Below are 25,913 nucleotides of genomic sequence, written 5' to 3' on the forward strand. Positions count from 1 at the left end.
AACAACTGATGTTTGTAAGCACCCCCCGTTGAGAGGGCAATCAGGTTTCTTGCGGCAGTTGCAGCCTTTGTTGGTTTTGGAGTCGCTCTGTCCGGGGGCCGACGGCTCATTTGCAATTGTTTTGTTGTGGTTTGAGATAATTTGTCGTATATTGTTCATACAGCTGTAGCTCAATTTAATGTTGTTCTTGTTGAATACTTTTCTTAGGGTGTTGCCTTTGGGGAAGTGTTTGTCAATCAGAGTGAGGAACTTGTGGCCAATGTTAGTCTTTTAAGACTATGATACCCATGATGTAATATTGTATAATCATGAACGTCTTTCACCAATCTACTTTACTTTACGCCCTAATGCAAGTAGGACATGTTTGATGTCCTTCATGCTAATATGACATCACATGACATGCATAAGCTATAAGGAAGGGAGTTGTCCTTCACTCCATGGAACAGAACTACAGGAATGAAAGTGTAAAGCGAGAAGGACACAGGTATGTCATTTCTAGATCTGGGAAACTTCTATGTAAATATGATATATACAGGTAAAAGCCAGTAAATTAGAATATTTTGAAAAACTTGATTTATTTCAGTAATTGCATTCAAAAGGTGTAACTTGTACATTATATTTATTCATTGCACACAGACTGATGCATTCAAATGTTTATTTCATTTAATTTTGATGATTTGAAGTGGCAACAAATGAAAATCCAAAATTCCGTGTGTCACAAAATTAGAATATTACTTAAGGCTAATACAAAAACGGGATTTTTAGAAATGTTGGCCAACTGAAAAGTATGAAAATGAATAATATGAGCATGTACAATACTCAATACTTGGTTGGAGCTCCTTTTGCCTCAATTACTGCGTTAATGCGGCGTGGCATGGAGTCAATTAGTTTCTGGCACTGCTCAGGTGTTATGAGAGCCCAGGTTGCTCTGATAGTGGCCTTCAACTCTTCTGCGTTTTTGGGTCTGGCATTCTGCATCTTCCTTTTCACAATACCCCACAGATTTTCTATGGGGCTAAGGTCAGGGGAGTTGGCGGGCCAATTTAGAACAGAAATACCATGATCCGTAAACCAGGCACGGGTAGATTTTGCGCTGTGTGCAGGCGCCAAGTCCTGTTGGAACTTGAAATCTCCATCTCCATAGAGCAGGTCAGCAGCAGGAAGCATGAAGTGCTCTAAAACTTGCTGGTAGACGGCTGCGTTGACCCTGGATCTCACCCTGGACCCTGGATCTCACTGATGGTGGAAACTTTACACTAGACTTCAGGCAACGTGGATCCTGTGCCTCTCCTGTCTTCCTCCAGACTCTGGGACCTCGATTTCCAAAGGAAATGCAAAATTTGCATGGTTGGGTGATGGTTTGGGGTGCCATGTCATCTGCTGGTGTCCGTCCACTCTGTTTCCTGAGATCCAGGGTCAACGCAGCCGTCTACCAGCAAGTTTTAGAGCACTTCATGCTTCCTGCTGCTGACCTGCTCTATGGAGATGGAGATTTCAAGTTCCAACAGGACTTGGCGCCTGCACACAGCGCAAAATCTACCCGTGCCTGGTTTACGGACCATGGTATTTCTGTTCTAAATTGGCCCGCCAACTCCCCTGACCTTAGCCCCATAGAAAATCTGTGGGGTATTGTGAAAAGGAAGATGCAGAATGCCAGACCCAAAAACGCAGAAGAGTTGAAGGCCACTATCAGAGCAACCTGGGCTCTCATAACACCTGAGCAGTGCCAGAAACTCATCGACTCCATGCCACGCCGCATTAACGCAGTAATTGAGGCAAAAGGAGCTCCAACCAAGTATTGAGTATTGTACATGCTCATATTTTTCATTTTCATACTTTTCAGTTGGCCAACATTTCTAAAAATCCCTTTTTTGTATTAGCCTTACACAATATTCTAATTTTGTGACACACGGAATTTTGGATTTTCATTTGTTGCCACTTCAAATCATCAAAATTAAATGAAATAAACATTTGAATGCATCAGTCTGTGTGCAATGAATAAATATAATGTACAAGTTACACCTTTTGAATGCAATTACTGAAATAAATCAAGTTTTTCAAAATATTCTAATTTACTGGCTTTTACCTGTATATTTGTTGTTGTTGTTTCTTACGCATTCATGTCTAGTGCAAGTACAATAAGCCATTCTTTGGTTCAATGTTATTAGCAAGCTATCCTGCAAAGATCCTGTAATAGATGTGCTGTGAAATAACACCAGGACAAGCTACTGGACTTCATTTGATAGTGTCCTCTACCGTCTTCTCAGACATTTCAAGTGCAGGCGGACAAAAGTCCAGAAAGTAGTGGACAGTAAAAGAAAAGTCCCAAATAAGCGGACTGTAAGACAAGGCCTTCTGCAGTGTACAGGACACATGGCATAAGAAGATTGATTGACAATGGTCTACAGTCCCTTTGCCAATCAGGATGCAGAACACAATGCGCAATCATGTGCTGTAAAAACAAAGGAAAAAAGCCTCAAAAAATACACACACAAAAAAGATGGGTGTAACAGCGAGGCCGTGTAAAGTGAAGCGTGTTGTAGCGAGAGAACACTATTAGTTTCACCTTGTAAATATCATTGCTGGAATAAAAACCACTTCACTATGTCCAGGTATATTCTTCCAAATTCAGAACATTACAAAATGGTCAAAGTCTGCACATGTGACAATAAATGTGGAGATGTAAAGTGCAAGTCATTGAATGGACTGGAAAACAACTAAAGAGCAAGTCAGGAATGCTCTCACTATTTGCCTACTAAGCAAATTCTCCGGAGATAGCTTCCCCCGTAGCTTAGCTACATTTCATGGAGACTAACTTGCAGCTTACATGTTCCAGGTATCTTGCCCATCACTTGGAGCCCACACAAGCGTCTGAGGACAGCAGAGGAGGACAAGCAAAAATGAAGGTGGAGATGTGGAAGGTGCACGCCACGCTACAGTCGGCGCTGGATGGCAACGTGGCCATTTCCACACCTCCAAATGTGGTAATGAAATGTACAATGACAAGTGAATACATCCTATCTACAACACATGACAAGTGAGTACATCCTATCTACAAACCTCCTTTCCATATGAGTTGGGAAATTGTGTTAGATGTAAAAATGTGTGGCGCATTATGAAGCCTAAAATAGCACAACGGAGACCCCCGGACTGTTGAACAACTTAAGCTGTACATCAAGCAAGAATGGGAAAGAATTCCACCCGAGAAGCTTCAAAAATGTGTCTCCTCAGTTCCCAAACATTTGTGCCCCCCCTCCTTGTGGGGGGGGGGCACAGGTCCGGTGGCCATGGATAAAGTGCTGGCTGTCCAGAGTCGGGACCCGGGGTGGACCGCTCGCCTGTGCATCGGCTGGGAACATCTCTGCGCTGCTGACCCGTCTCCGCTCGGGATGGTGTCCTGCTGGCCCCACTATGGACTGGACTCTTACTATTATGTTGGATCCACTATGGACTGGACTCTCACAATATTATGTCAGACCCACTCGACATCCATTGCTTTTGGTCTCCCCTAGAGGGGGGTTACCCACATATGCGGTCCTCTCCAAGGTTTCTCATAGTCATTCACATCGACGTCCCACTGGGGTGAGTTTTTCCTTGCCCGTATGTGGGCTTTGTACCGAGGATGTCGTTGTGGCTTGTGCAGCCCTTTGAGACACTTGTGATTTAGGGCTATATAAATAAACATTGATTGGTTGATTGATTGAGTGTTGTTAAAAGGAAAGGCCATGTAACACAGTGGTGAACATGCCCTTTCCCAACTACTTTGGCACGTGTTGCAGCCATGAAATTCTAAGTTAATTATTAGTTGCAAAAAAAAAATAAAGTTATGAGTTTGAACATCAAATATGTTGTCTTTGTAGTGCATTCAACTGACTATGGGTTGAAAAGGATTTGCATATATTTACATCTAACATCATTTCCCAACTCATATGGAAACGGGGTTTGTATATATGTCTCCGTCATCCATAGTTTTATCTATAAGCCATAAAGTAGGCAGGCACGGAGCTATTTCTCAGCGTGTGTTTATTCCAGCCGGCACATTAATACACTGACACACAACATCCCGATTCCAATCATGCATTGCTTCAAAACTACGGCAAGTAGTAATGTCCAAAAAAAGATAGTGACAGAGAATTCAAGCCTAAAATCACTTCTTTCCTGCAAATGAAATGTCACAGATGCTGCCCATACCTATGCTCCTTCAAAGACTGCTACTGGCTGCAAAGCATTGCACTTCAAATACAACAATGAGTAGAGACGAGTGTTATGTGTGTGCATATATACGTATGTGGAAATAAATGAACACTGAAATTCAAGTATTTCTTTATATATATATATATGAAAGATATATAAAAGAAATACTTGAATTTCAGTGTATTGTAGCTATAAATATTCCCCCCACCAATCTCCCGAATTCGGAGGTGTCCAGGGTGTTTCAAATCCTAAAGTTGTTGTGGTTGTTTTACACTTACATGCTGTGGTTAATAGTATTCTATCTTTATTTGTCGTTATTTACACTTTCTGAATAAATGGTGTGATAAAGATCATCAGTCAACTCATTGGTGTTCATTGAGAAGCTCTGCCATCCGGGGGGAGCTCAAAGTGAAGCCGCTGCTCCTCCACATGGAGAGGAGCCAGATGAGGTGGTTCGGGCATCTGGTCAGGATGCCACCCGAACGTCTCCTGAGGTAGGTGTTTACGGCACGTCCGACCGGTAGGAGGCCGCGGGGAAGACCCAGGACACGTTGGGAAGACCGTGTCTCCCGGCTGGCCTGGGAACGCCTCGGGATCCCCCGGGAGGAGCTGGACCAAGTGGCTGGGGAGAGGGAAGTCTGGGCTTCCCTGCTTAGGCTGCTGCCCCCGCGACCCGACCTCGGATAAGTGGAAGAAGATGGATGGATGGATGGATGGAAATAATAAAAATGTAAAAAAAAAATCGATTAAAAAAAAAAAAAGAATCAAATCTGAATCGCACAACGGGAGAATCGTGATTCGAATTCGAATTAATTTTTATTCCCACACCCCTACTATATATATATACATATATATAGATAAATGAATAAATGATAAATGGGTTATACTTGTATAGTGCTTTTCTACCTTCAAGGTACTCAAAGGGCTTTGACAGTATTTCCACATTCCCCCATTCACACACTGATGGCGGGAGCTGCCATGCAAGGCGCTAACCAGCAGCCATCAGGAGCAATATATATATATATATATATAAAGAAAAACCCAGAAACCATCTTTGTAGTCATTTTTCTCCTGCGTGGACTTCCGTCTTCCTTTACAATGAGTGAAGCTGCACGAAACCCTGTGTCTGCAAGTGTAAATAAATTAGGTTTTAAGTTTTGTTTCTTGTAGAATCTATATAAAGTAATATACATTAGCCTATTGTTAAAATAATGAAAAAAACTCATTTATATATTTGTTTTATTGTATTGTTACATTAATAGCTGTTGTATTATAGGATGGCTTGTTAAACATTTCAGAGTTTTTCAGATCAGCTAAGTCATTCTTATTTACAGTACATATACAGTCAAGAAAATAAGTATTTGAACACCCTGCTATTTTGCAAGTTGTCCCACTTAGAAATCATGGAAGGGTCTGAAATGTCCATGGTATAGGTGCATGACCACTGTATGAGAGATGACCTAAAAAGAAAAATCCATAAAACACAATCTATGATTTTTTTTAACAATTTATTTGTGTGATAAAGCTGAAAATAAGTGTTTGAACACCAACATTAATATTTGGTAGAGTAGCCTTTGTTTGCAATTGCAGAGGTCAAACGTTTCCTGTAGTTCTTCAGCAGGTTTGCACAGACTGCAGGAGGGATTTTGGCCCACTCCTCCACACAGATCTTCTCTAGATCCGTCAGGTTTCTGGGCTGTCGCTGAGTAACACAGACTTTCAGCTCCCTCCAAAGATTTTCAATTGGATGTAGGTCTGGAGACTGGCTAGGCCACTCCAGAACCTTGATATGGTTCTTACAAAGCCACTTCTTGGTTTTCCTGGCTGTGTGCTTTGGGTCATTGTCATGTTGGAAGATCCATCTTCAATGATCCGACTGAGGGAAGGAGGTTTTTGGCCAAAATCTCACAATACATGGCTGTAACTGATAACGTAAAAACTTTTTAAGTTATCATAATAAATGTTTTGAGTTACAGTATACTTAAAAATGTGTGTTCAGTTGACTTAATTTATATTCAAAGTTCAATATAACATTTTAAATGATCAGTAACTTAGTATTTATGTCTTCTTCATACTTAAATGATCTGATTGAATATATTTGTAAAAACTAAATGACATGGACTTGAAAAAAAATAACTGAATACAATGTATTAATATCAATAGTATCTACTCAAACTATTACACCTTTTTGAACTCAAAATATTTACTTCTTGCCGACTTAATGTGCAAGATGCCCTGTTTTTAGAGAGCTGTGTTTTCTGAGAGGTTCTGTCCCCCAAAGACATGCCAAAAAAAAACCAAGTGTGCAAATTCAGTTGTGCATATTGTTGTGTACATGTAACTGTAGAACTATAGTCATGTGCAAGAGAAACCTCATCCTTGCAATAAAAGGTTCTTGACTAAAGTGTTACTGTCAAAATTTATTAGGGTATAAAACAGCACCTTAAAACGTACCTTTTAAAAAGGCAATAACAACTGTTACATTTTAAGTTTTTTATTTTCCCAGAACAGACTTAGTAAAACTGTGAAATGTCGAATAACATTAAAGTGCAACACCTGGAGTCAAACTTTTTTTTTTACAAATATATTTTAGCAGCCTATTTTGAATCATTGGGGATGAACAAACTTCCCTTTCTCTGCACTGTATTTTCTCAAGGAAGAGAAAAAAACTTATGAAAGCAGCAGCGCAGACATCTAAATGTGTGCAAATGAGGAAAATAAAAAAACATTCCAAATAAAACAGAAGAAAAGAAAAGAAAAGCTAATATAAATAAATAACTGAATCATCATTACAACTGAGGGCTGACTCAGCTCAGTGAGGTCAAGGAGGCAGTACAATAAAATGAACTAAATATTTACCTCTCATTCTAAAGTTATAAAAAGCCCACTGGGCATACGCAAAAGTGCTTTCAACATTTGAACAGACATGTCTATGGAAATCAGACAGGTTAACAGTAGAACAACATGGCTGCAATAATGATGCTGATCTGAAGCACATTTATGCATGGTTAATGAGTGCAGGCATGCACTTCTCAGCTGCTTCGTTACTCAAACTTGAACAAGTCATTTTTCAGGCAGAGTAGGCATGGCTTCAGTGCTTTGTTATCATCCAGACACAGCAGGACTTTCTGGATGAATGTGAATGTGTGAGTGACTTTCTTTGGATAATCCAAGTCAGTGGTTCTTAACCTTGTTGGAGGTACCGAGCCCCGCCAGTTTCACTTTAGTGAAAAATAAAATGGGTTTTTTTTCAAATTCAAGAAAAAGTGCTGTTATTTTACTGGTGCACAAAATGAAGCGTGCATGAACATCACCTTGTTCAAAGAACAAAACCAACACAGTGCATAAACTCACAACAAATAACACACCTCACACACATTACCATGAATTGATTAACGTGGACCCCGACTTAAACAAGTTGAAAAACTTATTGGGGTGTTACCATTTAGTGGTCAATTGTACGGAATATGTACTGTACTGTTTCATATCATGTATTCTCCTCCTTTGCAATCTGCTAGTAAACGTTTCAATCGATCAATCAAACAACCGGCAAATCAGATGGAAAATTAGAGGGAACATTGTTTGGGAGTATCCATAATACGCCGACAGGGAGAAGTTTTTATTTACACGATAAGTCGGATGTGTCTTTACCTCCGTGGCGGAGGCTCCGCCGAACCCCTGAGGCCGACCCCTAGGGTTGGATGGAACCCGGGTTAAGAAGCACTGATCTAAGTGTGATGCATAGATTGAACCAAGCAGCACCACAAATGCATCAGCCAACCTGGGAAGCTCGCTCATAACAACTTCATCCTCTATCACGATGGATATGTTCTCCGGGCTGAAGCTGCTGGAACCAGTGGAGTCAGGGGCCACAGAGAGAAACGCCAGTGGTGTGTCAGTGGTCTCCATCTCATCTTCACCCTGCAAAATAACAAGAAAATCAACTATAACCAATCCAGAAGGATGGCACACAATTCTTGTTTGTAGAGCCAAAACATACAGTATGCATAGTCCCCCTCTCCTCCTCCTCCTCCTCCTCATCTCCTCTGCTCCTTCTTCCTCCCCGTCATTGTTTCCTCTCCTCTCCTTTCCTGTCATTGTTTTCCCTCCCCTCCTCTCGTCTCATTCTTCTTCCTCCCCTCCCCTCCTCTCCTGTCCTTCCTCCTCCTCCTCATCTCCTCAAATCTCCAAGCATAACTTTGGCTGCAGAGACATACTTACATTACAGGTTTTGTAGAATTCAGTGTCATCCTCCCGGAGATACACTGGAAGTCCACGAAGAACCAGAGTGCGTCGCATGTTGATGTCATATTCTTCCTAGATGGAGAAACAAGAGAAAATGCCAGCATAGCCAGTCCGTGTCACTGATATAACAGTGTGCATGCTTCAGTTCTGTTAAAAACAGTCATCTATGACTGACTACTATCAAGGCGTCTATAATCTGCAATGACAACACATATGATCAACATTGTCCCCATGAAAAAGGCAAACATAAACTTACCTCCAAGTCATCAATTCTCAGCATCTCTTGCAGTGCCTCTGCTCCCTTTCCAGTCCTTGAGGACTTCTGTCGATACAGTGCAACCAGTTTTGGTGTGTAGCGCTCAAGTTCACAGTAGAACTGGTTGCGTGGATTCACATTTGTAATACGATGAAACTCTGCAAACACCTGTACAGATATAAATATTTCGGTGTAAAAACAATCAGACATGGCAATGATTTTGATGAACTATTACTAATCAAAACATACTACATATTTACCTGTGAGGCCGGCCAGTTCTCCAGGAATTCCCGCACCCCTGGACTTCCTTGAACAATGTGTCGCCGGCGAAGGCCAAAGGTTGTGTGCATGAGTTTCTCTATCAGTATCTGCTCTCTCTCAGTCTCTTGTGTGATTTGTACTCTCTTGTGTGGCGCAGAGACGTCACACAAGATCTGCAGGGAGACAATAAACAAATGTCATTTCTTTCCAAATCATGGTGAATGGCATAACCAAATGGTGTTTTAAAATGAACAAATACTCACAAATGTTGCTCAAAATGACAAACTTTATTTCCAACCACTCTATGGTACTAGAACATAACAGAGAATGTGACTTAAGATGCAAAATGCATATGATGATGTATAGTGTACTGCATTACGTGGTCAATCCCTTATTGGCGAGGGCGACTCCGTTAGACAGCCCTTCTGAACATATTAGGATTTTGCTTTTTTCTCCAAAGTCTGATCATTTCAAAAAAACTTTCACATATGCAGTAACTGCTTAATTCAAACATTTCACCAATATTTGAAACACGTCGTCCTCTGCATATTTATCAAGGCAAAGAACGTCTGTTTCCACTACGTTACCCTCAACGTTAACGTTACGTTGTTGACAGTAACAAAGTAACGTTAGCGACCTGGGCCTACAAACAACACTGACAATAAAGTCATAGGCTTTGGTTTCAACCAGTTGGAAATATGTGCAATATCGTAGCATGTAACCTGCACACATTCACTGCGTCGAGCAAAAGATAGCCTAAGTTAACCTTATTGAACTTTTGAAACGTTCATTTTCTACGTTACTCACCGGCTTCACGCGCAGAACTTTCAAATTCTGGAGCCGGAACACAAAACACAGATAAAAGACCATTTTACAATAGCACGGCGAAAAAATGACCGTCGTCGTGTGGGTTTTTTGACGAATAACACACTTTTTCCACTTTTCTTCGCTCCCGCCTCACCTCCAGCTAGCGTCCAGACATCCCGAATGTTCTGGATACGTGCCCTAAACCGCTAGGGGTAGTGACGTCAGACGTCACGTCCCCTCACGCACGCACGCCCGTTCTTCTTCTTCTTCTTTTGATTTTTTATGGCGGTTGGCAAGCAACCTTGTGGTGTGCATTACCGCCACCTACTGTAATGGAGTGTGAACCGAGATGGATCCCTATTCTATTCATTTGGTGTGAGAGGAGTAGTTTTAGACTGGCTAAGAAGTTATTTAGATAATAGACAAGAGGTTGTGGATGTTGTGGGTAATCCATCTGAACACATGAGGATTGAATGTGGACTTCCACAAGGTTTGGTTTTGGGACCAAAATGGTTTATTTTATATATGAATGATATATGTGAGGTATCAAAGTTATTGACATTTGTATTCATTGCGAACGACACCAACTTTTCTAGTTCGGGACATGACTTAAAAGCATTATCAAACATTATTGAACAGGAAATGATTCAACTTAAGAGACGGTTTGATGTCAATAAAGTATCATTAAATGTAAAAAAAACCAAAGTTCATGATGTCTTGTAAGAGGAAAAGGGAGGAAAGGATCACACTGTCAATAGATGGAATTGATATTGAAAGGGTTTCTGAACTTAGATTTTTAGGAGTGATACTGGATGACGGTCTGACATGGAAATCTCATATTGCACATGTACGGAAACAAATGTCTAAGAGTATTTTTATATTAAATAAGGTCAAATATGTGTTAGATTATAGGGCAATTGTGCACACTTACATTGCCATACATCAGCTACTGTGTGGAAGTGTGGGGGAACACATAAGAGTAACATAAAGGCATTGTATCAACTACAGAAAAGAGCTATAAGGATTATTCATAAAGTAGATCACTTAGAACACACTAACATATTAATTATTAATTATGGTTTATTGAAACTACAGGGGCAGCACGGTGGCAGAGGGGTTAGTGCGTCTGCCTCACAATACGAAGGTCCTGAGTAGTCTTGGGTTCAATCCCGGGCTCGGGATCTTTCTGTGTGGAGTTTGCATGTTCTCCCCGTGACTGCGTGGGTTCCCTCCGGGTACTCCGGCTTCCTCCCACCTCCAAAGACATGCACCTGGGGATAGGTTGATTGGCAACACTAAATGGGCCCTAGTGTGTGAATGCTGTCTGTCTATCTGTGTTGGCCCTGCGATGAGGTGGCGACTTGTCCAGGGTGTACCCCGCCTTCCGCCCATGTGCAGCTGAGATAGGCTCCAGCGCCCCCGCGACCCCAAAGGGAATAAGCGGTAGAAAATGGATGGATGGATGAAACTACAGCAGCTAGTAAAGTTACAGACATCATGTGTCACGTTTAAGGCTACAAGTAAAACATTACCAGCAAATTTACAACAAATGTTTGTCATCACTTGTGAGAATGAAGAGCATAGAAGAAAAGGTCATTTCCAACATGGGTATTCAGGGACAACTTGAAAACAAATGTGCATATCAGTGGTGGGGGTTCAACTATGGAATTCTCTTTACAATGAGATTTAGGCTGAAACGACGCGTCGACGTCATCGATTACGTAAAACGGCGTCGACGCGTCACATACCGTATTTCCTTGAATAGCCGTCGGGGCGCTAATTGATTTAAAACCTCTTCTCACTCCTGCGCTTACCAAAAGGCGTGGGGTAAATTTAGGCCTGCGCTTATAAATTTGAGTGATGTAAGGATACCATCATGAAAAGCACATTTAATTACAAAAAAAACGTTATTATGGTCTTACCTTTACTTATGAGTCCATGCGCAGCTGCTTCTGATCAAAAGCATGGATAACCTGTTTATAGAAGCCTTCTTTATCTTTCTTCAGTTTTAAAAGTCTCTCTGTCTCGATGGAGATATTCCTTTAAGTATTACCTCCTGCTTCCATTGAAAGTCCAGTTTAGAAAACGGTTTTATTTGAGATATGTAATCCTCCATGTTAAAAGTGCAAGCAAACGATCGCTGCTCACTCTTGTGGCTTGTTGTCTTCTTCTGCAGCACCGATCCAGGTTTTTGCACTTCCGATCCGATATCGATATTGTTTTTGCACTTCCGATACGATACCGATACTGACCTATCCGAGCATGTATTCAAGTTGAAAGTTATTTAGCCTACTTAGTTGTCAGAATCATGTTGAAAAGGGTTTCGGTACTCTTGATAACAACTAGCCAGCTGAATTAGGGGACTTTGAATAATACACAATGGTTGGTAACAAGAAACTGACCTGTTTCTTCAAGGATAAACACAAAATAGACCAAATTATACATGACAAACAGAAATGGCATCATTGAACTAGGGCTGGGCGATATGGCCTTTTTTTAATATTGCCATATTTTAAGGCCATATTGCGATACACAATATATATCGCGATATTTTGCCTTAGCCTTGAATGAACACTTGATGCATATAATCACAGCAGTATGATGATTCTATGTGTTTGGATTGATTGATTGAGACTTGGGACGGCGTGGCGCAGTGGTAGAGTGGCCGTGCGCAACCTGAGGGTCCCTGGTTCAATCCCCACCTAGTACCAACCTCGTCATGTCCGTTGTGTCCTGAGCAAGACACTTCACCCTTGCTCCTGATGGCTGCTGGTTAGCGCCTTGCATGGCAGCTCCCTCCATCAGTGTGTGAATGTGTGTGTGAATGGGTAAATGTGGAAGTAGTGTCAAAGCGCTTTGAGTACCTTGAAGGTAGAAAAGCGCTATACAAGTACAACCCATTTATCATTTATCATTTACTTGTATTAGTAGGTTGCACAGTGAAGTACATATTCCGTACAATTGACCACTAAATGGTAACACCCCAATACGTTTTTACACTTGTTTAAGTCGGGGTCCACTTAAATTGATTCATGATACAGACATATACTATCAGATATATGCTATCATCATAATACAGTCATCACATTGAATTATTGACATTATTTATAATCCGGGGTGTGGATGTAAGTGTCAAAAAGACAGCCAAAAGAGTTTGATATGAGAATAAATCTAAAGTTAAAATATAGGGTAGAAATGCACCCATTTGCAAGAAATGTAGTCTAGGTTTTCAACATTTTCTTTCAAGGCTTGCATGTCTACATTAAAACATTCTTCTTCATACTGCATTCATATATGCTGCTTTCATGCAGAGAAGGAAATCACAACTAAAAAAATCACGCATTTTTTCATACGGTGTTGATGTGGAAATGTTTGCCTCGGCATTTTGATGGTGTGGACGTGTGGCACCGAACGGAGATAAGCGTCTCGACAGACGTCACAATATTTGAACAATGATGACGAAAACTGTTTTCTCTGTCGTGTCCGTGTGTCGAACATTGTTATGCGCTTATTTTTTTATTTGATTTTGTGCGTGGCATAGATTTGCCGTGCGCAGAGGACGCTTGAGCAGTGCGTAATTGCGCAGGCGCGCACCTTAGATGGAGCGTTGCTCGCACGGCTGCGCTAGCATCACAGCTAACGTTAGCCATGCTGCTACCTCTCTGCTGGGAGAGGGCGTATACGTATGTGACGTATGACGTGACAGTATGTGACGTGTGTCGTGACAGCATGTGACGTATGACGTGACAGTATGTGACGTGTGTAAGAAGGTGCGCTTGCTGTCTGTGAGAGGGAGACACAGAAAAGAGTGAGAAGAGCCTGTCGTGTTATGCCAGCAGCTAAAAGCAACTGCGTGAGAATCCACAGACCTGTGGATGTGTTGAAGGTGTGCTGGAAAATGCGGAACGGTAATTATAGGGAGCAGCAGAAAAGTGGAATGTATTATTTAAATCGGTGCGTTGGAAAACACGGACCGGAGTTTTTTAAACTGGATCTGGATCAGCATTTTCCCATGCCTTGCCGATGCGCATTTTTTGGCAAATATCGGCGGCCGATCCGATCCAAAGATCGGATCGGGACATCCCTAGTACCGGTAGTCGCAAGAAGGATCACTAGCGCCCTCTACCACCAGGAGGCGGGAGTCATTTAATGACTCATATTTGACACACGCAGCTACGGTATATTAATAAAACATAGCTGCTTACTGTTCTTTTTAGCAGATTCAATAGCTTGGACCTTAAATCCTACTGAATAGCTCTTAATCTTCTTCCCTTTATGTGATTTCAAATGATTGAAATCGGCCTCCTCCATTTTGAAAATGATGACAGGTGAAGTGTCACTCATGACGTGACGAGTTTGACCCGGCGGAAGTCCGAGACATATGCTAATTATTTTGCAAAACGAGTTTGACCCGGCGAAAATTCCAGACATGCACTAATAAAATGAATATTTTGCGAACTGAGTTTGATCCGGCGTTAATCCTGAGCCGGCGGTAAGGCCAGGCATGCGCTAATTATTTTGCGAAACGAGTTTGACCCGGCAGTAATTGGAGGCATGCGAATACTATACACCCGGCGCCAATTCAAGGAAATACGCACTTTTTTGTATTGGATGTTTATCTTTATTTTTGCACATTTTAAAGCAAAAATAAGCAATACTTTTACCTTTGGAATGCTTATACTATTGCAGAATATTAAGATTTGCACTGTATGTTTATTTTATATTTGCACATTAAAAAGCAAATAAGCTACTTTTAGTTTTGTTAAATGTTAAAAGTTTTAAAGGTTTACATTGTTACAGAATATGTTGTCATGTTGTTGTCAATGTTGACTGAGTGGCCACACTTTTTTTTTTGTAAATAAAAGGCATGCCTTCTGAAAAAACTGGCCTAAATTTATTTTTTCGTCTTCATTTAAAAAAATAAAAAAAAATCGGTAAAAGGAAAAATAATCTATAGATTCATCGAAAAAAATAATCTATAGATTAACCGAAAAAATAATAGAAAAATAATCGTTAGCTGCAGCCTTAAATGAGATGAAAGACTGTAAAATATATTCCAATTGAAAAAATATATAAAGACAGAACAATAATATCATACGGACAGCCATAAGTGTTTACATTTTGCTTTATATTTATGATTTTACTTATTTTTATTTTTTTGCCTGGTTTTGTATCATCCCGTGAGGTGTATATTACTTTTTTTGTACTTCATGAAGTTTTGCACTTGTTGTGGTTTTTTTGTGTTTGTTTTCATTACATTTGGATGTAATTGTTGGTTGATATGATATCTATTAGGTAAGACTGCGTGCTATGTTGAAAGGGGCAATAAGATTTGTCTTCATCCTACTCCTTCTCAGGCATTGCTGTGTAGATGTGTAGTTGAATGGTTGAGGTGTGATTGTCTGTTGATCGAGGATGCACATCAATGAAGGAGATCAATAAAAATGAAATATTCTTTTATTGAACCCAGTGTTTTTAAAATATGTGTATATTGCTCTATATCCTATATGTTCTGAATTCAATCCTAATAATATAACATATGCAGACATTTCTTATTCAGCATGTGTTTTACTTTCTAAAGAATAGCAATGGATTTGGATATTTTTCCCTTTATATATTCAATATGCGGTTTCCAACATAATTCATGATCAATTATTATTCCCAAGAATTTAGTTTCTTGTACTCCATCGATTTGCACTACATTTAATTTGAATTGTGCTTCACAATTTGCCCTTGCACCACTAAACACCATACATTTACTTTTCTTATCATTTAATGATAACTTATTAATATCAAACCATTTTTTTAGCTGAATCAACTCAACCTCAACACTTCCTTCAAGTCTTCTCCTGAACAATATCCATTTGTATCATCTGCAAACATAATACATTTCCATGTATTAGACACTGAACAAATATCATTTAAATATAGTAGAAATAACTTAGGTCCCAATACCCAGCCTTGTGGAACCCCACAAGTTACTCTTCTTGGCTGTGATTTAGTCTTAGTCATTTCCACATATTGAGATCTATTACTTAAATAACTACTTTACCCCTGTTGTGAAACACCTCTTATGCCATAGTTTTCCCATTTTTGCAGAAGTAAGGAATGTGTCAAAAGCTTTACATAAGTCAATAACTACTCCAACGGTGTGTTGCTTTTTTTCTATTGCTGTGGCTACGTTTTCTACAAAGTCCATCACTGCTAGGGATGTAGATGGATTACTCCTGAAGCCATACTGATGATCATTCACTAGCTCATGTTTGTCAATCAACTTATCAAGTCTATTTACAAATCATTTCTCAAGAATTTTTGCAAACTGAGGTAGTAGAGGCCCGTGTCTATAATTTGAGACCATATGTTTATCACCATTTTTATAAATCGGAATAACTTTAGCAATTTTCATTTTGTCAGGAAAAGTTCCAGATGATAAAGATTTATTACATGTGTGAGTAAACGGCTTCAGGACACAATCCTCCACCACTTTAACAAGTGACATATCCACGTTGTTACCATCCACAGATGTTTTGTTTTTAAACTTTCTGACCACTTCTAACACATCACTTTGACAAACTCCACCAAGAAACATTGCATTTTTAATGTCAGATACACGTTTGAACTTTTTCTCATCATTCATCCATCCATCCATCATCTTCTTCCGCTTATCCGAGGTCGGGTCGCGGGGGCAGCAGCCTAAGCAGGGAAGCCCAGACTTCCCTCTTCCTGTGGGACCCCGAGGCGTTCCCAGGCCAGCCGGGAGACATAGTCTTCCCAACGTGTCCTGGGTCTTCCCCGCGGCCTCCTACCGGTCGGACGTGCCCTAAACACCTCCCTAGGGAGGCGTTCGGGTGGCATCCTGACCAGATGCCCGAACCACCTCATCTGGCTCCTCTCCATGTGGAGGAGCAGCGGCTTTACTTTGAGCTCCCCCCGGATGGCAGAGCTTCTCACCCTATCTCTAAGGGAGAGATCACTCCCATCAGTCACTAAGAGTCCACTTTTTCTATTCCCATCAAATACATTTATAAAAATATTGTCAATCAGTGCTAAGCTGTCCTTTGTTATTCTGCTAGGTTTTACAATTAGTGGAGAGAAACTCAAGCTAAACAAAATCAGTGGTTTTCATGTGATCATTGAAGGCCTACTGAAAGCCACTACTACCGACCACGCAGTCTGATAGTTTATATATCAATGATACGGCCGGGTTAGCTTACTAAAGTGCAATTTTAAGTTTCACGCCGAAATATCCTGCTGAAAACGTTTCGGTATGATGACGCCTGCGCGTGACGTCACGGATTGTAGAGGACATTTTGGGACAGCATGGTGGCCAGCTATTAAGTCGTCTGTTTTCATGGCAAAATTCCACAGTGTTCTGGACATCTGTGTTGGTGAATCTTTTGCAATTTGTTCAATGAACAATGGAGACAGCAAAGAAGAAAGCTGTAGGTGGGAAGCGGTGTATTGCGGCCGGCTGCAGCAACACAAACACAGCCGGTGTTTCGTTGTTTACATTATCGGGACAGCTACTATTTGGACAGGACTTTGTTAAAAAATACACATATTTGAACCGAAATTTGACCGAAACGACGCACACTTTAGCCGAATAAGCAGGCAAGCTGAAAAAAAAGAGACAACAATCCAAAATTCACCAATCTATTTCAGTCTTAACAAGCTAACGCTGGTCATTACATCCGTCTGCTGGTTTACACGCTTTTCCCGTGTATTATGTATAGTAAACACATAACATTTAAGGCAACGTTTAAGTGGGTACCTTGGAACATTAATTTGGACAATAACCTTACATGACAAAAATCAATAAAAAATAGCCAATGCTAATGTTTTAGTCGTACAACACGGACGTTGTTGTGGGACATTTTTGGACTGATTTAGAATTCGGACGTTACCTGTCAGTGGTGCTTCTTCGTGCTTGTGTATGTCCGCCTGGGGCTGCCTTCGACGGGGCTGACGGCTGACTGAGGGCCGCAGAGCAATGAGGTGCGAGGCAAGGGGTTCGGCTATAAGCCGCCTACCGGCCCGACCAGAGCAGGTGGAGATCCTTGGCCTCAGGCTCGAGGCCTATCTACAGCTCGCCATCCAAGACTTAGGGACCTGGCCTGCGTAAGTATCAATGTGCGCACATAACATCAACATTAAGTCATCTATCGTTCGACCTTCAATAAATAATACTGCTAACATTAACAATCACATGCATGTATAAAATAAACACGACAGTACACAGTGTTGTCACTATGACGGGAGTAGCATCTGAACAGTAACAGTGACGTCACTACGACGGCTCTAACCAAAGAACAGCTGCAGTGTTCATTCATTGTCTTTACCACAGCATAAAAAGTGCAAATGGCCTTAAAACGCCACAATACTCAGATACCATATGTAAGTTGAAGCAGGAACAGGAAGTAGTTGTAAAAAGATGGCGGCGCTCCCGTAAGTTGCGACAACATTTAGTAATTATTATCAAATCCACTGTCAAAATACAAAGAAAAGGCGTGGGAAGCATCGACGTAATTTTTGTCATGCCTCCTCCAAAGAAGAGCGCACAGATGGAGAATGACATAGAGGAAATACGCAAGTCGCTAAACTTCATGTCAGGGGACCTGGCTAGCGTCTCCCAACAGCTAAGCAAGCTAACGGAGCTTGTAGATGAAGTGAGGAAACTCAAAGAAACAATCCGACAAAAAGACAAGACAATAACTGATCTTGAAAGGAGAGTTGAAAACTTGGAGCAGTACACAAGGATGGAAGATGTCATCATCACGGGACTAAACATCAGACCGCGCTCATATGCCCGAGCTGCTACGGCGGGCAGGAATGTTGGAGAGGACGCGGAGACAGACGATCTGCAAACTCTGGAGGACCAAGTCTTGCACTTTTTGAAAGGAAAAGACATACACGTGGATGCAAACAATATCTCAGCGTGTCATACACTGCCACGCAGAGACAGAGCAAAGCCTGCAGTCCTTGTGCGCTTTGTAAACCGGAGACACAAAACGGAACTACTGAGACAAGGAAGAAAGTTAAAGGGATCAGCGGTGTATATCAACGAGCATCCGACCAAGAAAATATCGGATATAGCACGGGAAGCACGGATCCTCAGGAAAAACAACAAGATTGGAGCCACATGGACAAGAAACTGCAAGGTTTTCATTCAGCTGAATGGATCTACGCCGGAAAAAGCTAAAGTGATACTGGTAAGAGAACTTGAAGACCTCGAACAATTCAGATAATGTCGATTGTTCCATTTTTTGGACAATCACAATTGCACTCTCGTCGAGCTCATTTTTTGATCGTTCCTTTTTTGATGAGGACAGCTACAGTGAGATTTTTGATGAGCTTATTTTTGGAATGCTCAGACTATTTTTGTTGTTTTTTACTTTTTCTTACCTTGGATCATAAAGACATATACTCAACACCACGTATAAACACTAACTTAATACCAAATACAAACTTGTTTTCATTTGGACTGTTTTGGGACGCTCATAATAGAGTAAAAGTATTGTCAGTTGTGTGCGTGTGTTTGTGTGTTTGTGTGTGTGTGGGTGTGTGTGCGTGTTTCAGTGGAGGTGGATACAAATGTGTTATCTGTACAAAGAAAAAGATGTAAATATATACTAAAATATAATGGGGAGTGAATTAAAAAATATCTTTACCAATGTTGGTGATAAGGAATTAGAATGTAGAAATACTGATAATAATCATAGTAGTGAACTGTATAATAATTATAATCACATCCAACTAGACTTCTACGACAATATCAATTACAACTGCAATTCAAATGAGTTTGGCAGTGACATAGATCCCCATTGTAATCTTTACAATAATATTACCAGAAACTGTGAGTACTACACAGACGAACAATTTAAATGTGTGAATGTGGACAAATCGTTTACTGTAATACATTTTAATAGCCGAAGCTTGTATAAAAATGTTGACAATATTAGAGAATATCTGAGCCAGTTCAATAAATTTAGTATTGTTGCAGTCTCAGAGACTTGGCTTGATGAGAATAAGTGTTGTGAAATAAGATTGGATGGTTATGAATTATTCACCACAAACAGAGTTGGAAAAAGGGGAGGAGGAGTAGCACTTTTTGTAAATCAAGATTTAAAATGTTGGAAGATTGACAGCAAATCAACTGCTATAGCTGGAGTTTTTGAATGTATAACTGTAGAAATTGAAGTAGAAAAATCAAAAAAAATAAATGTCAGTTGTGTTTATAGAACACCTGGATCATGTCTAGATACATTCAATCAAAAATTGGATTATTTGTTTATTAAATCAAACAAGATCCATATTGTGTGCGGTGATTTTAATATTAATCTTCTGAACCCCATGGACAGTACCAAAACAACCCATTTTATAACAGGACTGTACAGCAATCATTTCTTTCCCCTTATCACAAAACCAACTAGAATAACAGTAGACTTTGCCACACTGATAGATAACATTTTCACCAATCAAATAACAGCAGGACTACTACTCAATGACGTAAGTGATCATCTACCTGTATTCAGCATTTTACACCATTTCTTTGATGAGAGAGGGGCCAAAAAAGCAGTTCAATATAGATTTGTTAGACACCAAACACCAGAAACTATGGCAGCATTCAAGTCTGAGTTATGTGCTCAAGACTGGGGGGAGGTTTATACCTCCACAGACCCGAATGAGGCATATGAAACCTTTCTCAACATTTTCATAACACTGTATGATATAAGCACTGTCCAATGACAAAACATGACATTAAGGACAGCACTGTCAAGGACAAACCGTGGATCACAAAAGGGTTATTGAAGTCCTGCAAAAAGAAAAATGATCTTTACAGAAGACATTTAAAGCACAGAACCAAAGAAACTGAACACAAATATAAAACGTACAAAAATAAGTTAACACAAATAATAAAGCACAGCAAAAGAACATATTACTGTAACCTATTAGAACAACATAAAAATACCATCCAGGGTACGTGGAAAGTTTTAAATGGTATCATTAAAAAAAACATGACAAATAATGAACATCCAAGCTATTTCATAGAAAATAATCAAACTATAAATGACCCTAAGGAAATAACGGATGCTTTTAACACCTTCTTTGTGAATGTTGGACCTAATTTAGCAAATGAAATTGCACAACCTGAAAACTGTGTCAAATTTAATGAACAAACCATTCAAAGGAACTTAGAATCGTTTTTTATTTCCCCCGTTTATGAAAGTGAAATCACAGAAATTGTAAATTCTCAGAAAAACAAGAAGTCAACAGACTGCTGTGACTTGGACTTTTCTCTGATCAAAGAAATTGTTGATTTTATAGCTGTTCCCTTCACTTATATATGTAATATTTCTTTTACAAAAGGAGTTTTCCCAAAGAAAATGAAAACGGCAAAAGTTATTCCCATCTTCAAAAGTGGAGATAAGCATCAGTTCACCAACTATAGGCCTATTTCTCTACTCTCACAATTTTCAAAAGTCCTTGAAAAATTATTTGTGTCAAGATTAGACAGTTTTATTGACAAGCATCACTTGCTAAGTGAACACCAATACGGTTTTCGAGCAAACAGGTCCACTTCCATGGCAGTGATGGAACTAGTTGAGGAGGTAACCACTGCTATTGATAAGAGGGAGTTTGTTGTTGGCGTTTTTATTGACCTGAGCAAGGCCTTTGACACCATCCATCACACATTACTTTGAAACAAAATGCAGAGGTACGGTTTTAGAGGTCTTGCTCATGATTGGTTGAAAAGTTATCTTGGTGGTAGAGAACAGTATGTGCATATGAACAATGTAGATTCAGATAAAAAGATTATAACACATGGAGTGCCCCAAGGTTCTGTACTGGGACCAAAATTGTTTTTATTGTATATTAATGATATCTGCAAAATCTTTAAAAAACTCAATTGTATTCTCTTTGCTGACGATACAAGTCTGTACTGTTCTGGGCAAGACCTTGGCCAACTCTTAGAGACTGTAGAGAGCGAACTCCATATACTAAAGCAATGGTTTGATGCCAATAAACTGTCAATCAACCTAAATAAAACAAAATATATAATTTTTGGAAATAGGAAAAATAACATACAGTGTCATATAAGAATTGATGATATGGAGATAGAAAGGGTGTATTCAACAAAATTTTGGGGAATCTATATAGATGATAAATTAAATTGGAAACTGTACATAAATATACTTAAGACAAAGATGGCAAAAAATATTGCTATGTTACATAAAATCAAAAACTACGTAAATCAAAAGGCTCTTAATATGTTATATAATTCTTTCGTACTCCCTTATCTTAATTATTGTGTTGAAATCTGGGGTAACAATTACAAAACAAACATCGACTCTATATTCTTACTTCAAAAGAAAGCGATTAGAATTGTAAATTATGCAGATTATCATGACCATACCAATGCTCTGTTTATTAAATTAAAAACCTTAAAACTGCATGATCTTGTTGACCTCAACACTGCTATTGTGACGTACAAAGCTCATAACCACATGCTGCCTGGGTGTCTACAGGAGAGGTTCAAACCCAGAGAGAATACCTATGACCTCAGAGGTTCAGCTGTCTTCCAGAAAGCTAAGATAAGAACAAGCTTAAAAAGTAGATGTGTTTGTGTCAGGGGGGTTCAACTGTGGAACAGCTTGGATGATTCCTTCAAATGTTCCAGGTCCATTCACACATTTAAAAAAACACTTTAAGACCAATGTCTTGGAAAAATATATCACTCTTGAATCAACACAGTAGTTAATACTATGATCAATGTTAATTAAAATACTAAATGTGGGATATAAATAATAATGGAAGTATAATTGTTTGTATATAGTATATAAATTGGTACAAAGGTGTATAAGGATATTTCACATGCCTTTACTGTGTATATAATTGAACAGTGTTCATGTTGTGTATAATGTGTATTTATAATATGTTGTACAAAGGACATTTCATCATTTTCGGAAGTTCATCTTGTACTTGACATTGTTTATAGGGTTAGGCGCTATAAGTGTTCAACTTCAGCCTAAACCCTTTCGGTCTGCAACATTTTCATTTTCATTTTCAAGCTATGAATGTGCAACTGTTTGTTTATTTTGTTGACCATTGACCGAAGAATAATAAACTAAAAAAAAACCCAAAATAAAGACTCGACATAAATATAAATTCAATCAGATCAGAAACATTGGAGGCAACGGGATTCAAAGCCGATGCTAATCGCCTATAGGAAATACATGGGTACGGCTAGTCGCTACTATTAGCAAACAGATTCACTTACCAACTCGGCTTAATATCTTATCATCGACACACTCTCTCGTCGCAACACGTCCCTGATGTTCGGCACCTACAAGTTTACAATTAGTTGTAAAATGTTGGACGGTTGTTTTTACAATATGCAAGCAAACGACAACTTTAAAACATACCGGCTTCATCCAGGCCTGGCAGCCATCTTGGAATGCTAGATTTTATAGAGCGTGATTGGCTGCAGCGGGTCACGTGAGCACCGTGCGGGGGGGAGGAGGGACCCTCTTGTCACGTGTCACGTAACTTCAGTATTCGCATCCTTTAAGTGTCTTTGGCGCCACGCAGCAGACCAGACGCGTTTTTTGGAAAACATTTGGTCTTTTGAGAATGGATCACCCGCAGGTACTTAATTTGCAATTCTCTCTTTCTTTCTTTCGAACAACACACTTAAGTGTGTAGGTAACACACGGACGTTAGGAGAACGTCCATTTTGTCTTGAGAATAGAACACCCGCAAATTTGCAATTCTCTCTTTCTTTCTTTCGAACAACACACTTAAGTGTGTAGGTAACACGCGAACGTTAGGAGAACGTCCATTTTGTCTTGAGAATAGAACCGCAGGCTTTGCAATTCTCTCTTTCTTTCTTTCGAACAACACACTTAAGTGTGTAGGTAACACGCGGACGTTAGGAGAACGTCCATTTTGTCTTGAGAATAGAACACCCGCAAATTTGCAATTCTCTCTTTCTTTCTTTCGAACAACACACTTAAGTGTGTAGGTAACACGCGAACGTTAGGAGAACGTCCATTTTGTCTTGAGAATAGAACCGCAGGCTTTGCAATTCTCTCTTTCTTTCTTTCGAACAACACACTTAAGTGTGTAGGTAACACGCGAACGTTAGGAGAACGTCCATTTTGTCTTGAGAATAGAACACCCGCAGGTAATTATAATACAATAGAAATGGAATGCAGTGGTTTTTACGTCTGTTTTTGTGCTAACGTCTGTTTTTGTGCTATATTGTCAGGACTAACACTCAAACACAAAATTCAACAATAATTCTTTATTAGTGATAATTATAATACAATAGAAATGGAATGCAGTGGTATTTACGTCTGTTTTTGTGCTATATTGTCAGGACTAATTACATCATAATACATCACACAATTTCAAATCATTTCATTTTACAGTAGGAAGAAGCAAAGCGTATGTACGGTAATCCTATCCAGGGACGTGCACATGATTAAAGAGGGGCAGGGGCTCAAAGTCAGAAAAGGGCAGGACATTTTTTTTTGGTCCTTTACACAATATGGAAATTAATGTAAAATTAAAATTGCTAATAGGAAGCTAACTACTTGTAAAAGTGATTGCCATTTCTTTTGTGTCAACAAATTATTGTTATAATGAGTTAATTCACATTATCATAGTCTTGGAAGACATGAAAAGCAACAAAACACTGGTTTATTATTAGACACAGTGCATTTTATTTTGAAAATTAACCCGGTGTTTTATTTTGTATTTTGTACACTACTTCCTGTCCCGCACGATCCGCTCTGCTCTGTGCGGACTTGATGTGCGGTGCTCAATGGGGCAGGGCCGACATCCGGGCAACTGAGCTACATACGGGTTCTTCGAGCCATAGCAACCTGACTGGCGTTGAAAACAAACCGTCGCCATTACTCTTTAACCTGTCGACCTGCGCTGATTAAACCCGGCATTCTGCCTCCAAAATGCCCAAAAACTGTGTTGTTTTTGGTTGTGCAAACCACAACTGGAAACAGGGAAAACAAAGGTGGTATTTTGTTCTGCCAAAGCGTGCTAAAAGCCCACAGAGACGAGACAAATGGCTCGCAGCTTTACACCGGGAAAACGAGGACGGTTCTCACTGGAGTCCCCCAAAATCCCGGGTCGTGTGTTCGGATCACTTCGTTTCTGGTAAATATAAGGAACAAAAATCCACCTTCTTAACCACAACTTGGTCCATGCTAATGTTGAACCCGTTGAATTTTTACTGAATAACGTTCGACAGCTGAAGTTGTTGTTGTTGCACAACAATAACATACGGTATAAAGGCTATTTCCAGTCATTCAGCAAATAATAAATCATAATACTGAACTGAATTTGAATGAGCTCTCTACAGATATAATCAATGTACAGATACTGGTAGCCACCGTGTCATCCTTATTATCATTTATCAACATACCTTGGGTGATTTAACCATTTATTCGTTATATAACAACCGAAGCGAACAACCGACCTGGTGCGCTTGTGACTCAGTGGCCTAGTGGTTAGAGTGTCCGCCCTGAGATCGGTAGGTTGTGAGTTCAAACCCCGGCCGAGTCATACCAAAGACTATAAAAATGGGACCCATTACCTCCCTGCTTGGCACTCAGCATCAAGGGTTGGAATTGGGGGTTAAATCACCAAAATGATTCCCGGGCGCGGCCACCGCTGCTGCCCACTGCTCCCCTCACCTCCCAGGGGGTGATCAAGGGTGATGGGTCAAATGCAGAGAATAATCTCGCCACACCTAGTGTGTGTGTGACAATCATTGGTACTTTAACTTTTAGACATAAAGATTTCCAAATTCCATGTCCGGCCATTGTGTAGGATTATCAGTCCACGCATCTGCTGGAAGGCGGTAAGGGCAGTCGTTTAATCCAACTACAGAACATTTTAACTCGTATCTTAACCTAGCCTCACTGGAAAGACTATTTACATAATCATACGCCATTTAGAACAGTTTAAAATGCCGTGAAACCTCGTTAAATGCCTTTTCTGTCAATGCTGTGTTCGCTGTGAGCTGGTTTGTTTTCAACCAATTCAATATGGCGACCGCGTTGCTAGGGGATTGGAGGGCGGAAGTGACGTAGGTCCGCCCTCGCCCATTGATGCGCCGTGCTCCGAC

General features: G+C 40.1%; 2 protein-coding genes across 8 annotated transcripts in view; one reads left to right on the forward strand and one right to left on the reverse strand.

The window, feature by feature from the left end:
* Positions 1–362: 362 nt before the first annotated feature.
* The window catches only part of LOC133579560 (uncharacterized), a 30,536-nt gene continuing 4,985 nt past the window's right edge, over positions 363–25,913 (forward strand). The window contains exons 1-2 of the mRNA XM_061934036.1: positions 363–484; positions 2,837–2,984. Coding sequence (XP_061790020.1) covers positions 438–484; positions 2,837–2,984 — 195 coding nt within the window. The 5' untranslated portion in view covers positions 363–437. The remainder of the gene's footprint in view (positions 485–2,836; positions 2,985–25,913) is intronic.
* LOC133579561 (uncharacterized) lies at positions 6,637–23,231 on the reverse strand. 7 transcript variants are annotated; one of them, XM_061934040.2, is made up of 7 exons: positions 11,686–14,762; positions 9,764–9,790; positions 9,220–9,266; positions 8,956–9,129; positions 8,696–8,863; positions 8,416–8,511; positions 6,639–8,115 (listed from the first exon to the last, which is right to left on the reverse strand). In XM_061934040.2, exons 4-7 carry the CDS (start codon positions 9,043–9,045, stop codon positions 7,729–7,731), a joined length of 741 nt encoding a protein of 246 aa, XP_061790024.1. In that variant the 5' UTR covers positions 9,046–9,129; positions 9,220–9,266; positions 9,764–9,790; positions 11,686–14,762; the 3' UTR covers positions 6,639–7,728. The 7 variants fall into 7 exon arrangements, with proteins under 7 accessions (XP_061790027.1, XP_061790024.1, XP_061790026.1 ...); XM_061934042.2 differs by lacking the exons at positions 9,220–9,266; positions 9,764–9,790; positions 11,686–14,762 and adding exons at positions 17,668–17,877; positions 23,043–23,231; XM_061934039.2 differs by lacking the exon at positions 11,686–14,762 and adding exons at positions 17,668–17,877; positions 23,043–23,230 and having other exon boundaries at positions 8,956–9,790.

This window comes from Nerophis lumbriciformis, linkage group LG15, assembly GCF_033978685.3.
Source record: "Nerophis lumbriciformis linkage group LG15, RoL_Nlum_v2.1, whole genome shotgun sequence".
Lineage (NCBI taxonomy): Eukaryota > Metazoa > Chordata > Actinopteri > Syngnathiformes > Syngnathidae > Nerophis > Nerophis lumbriciformis.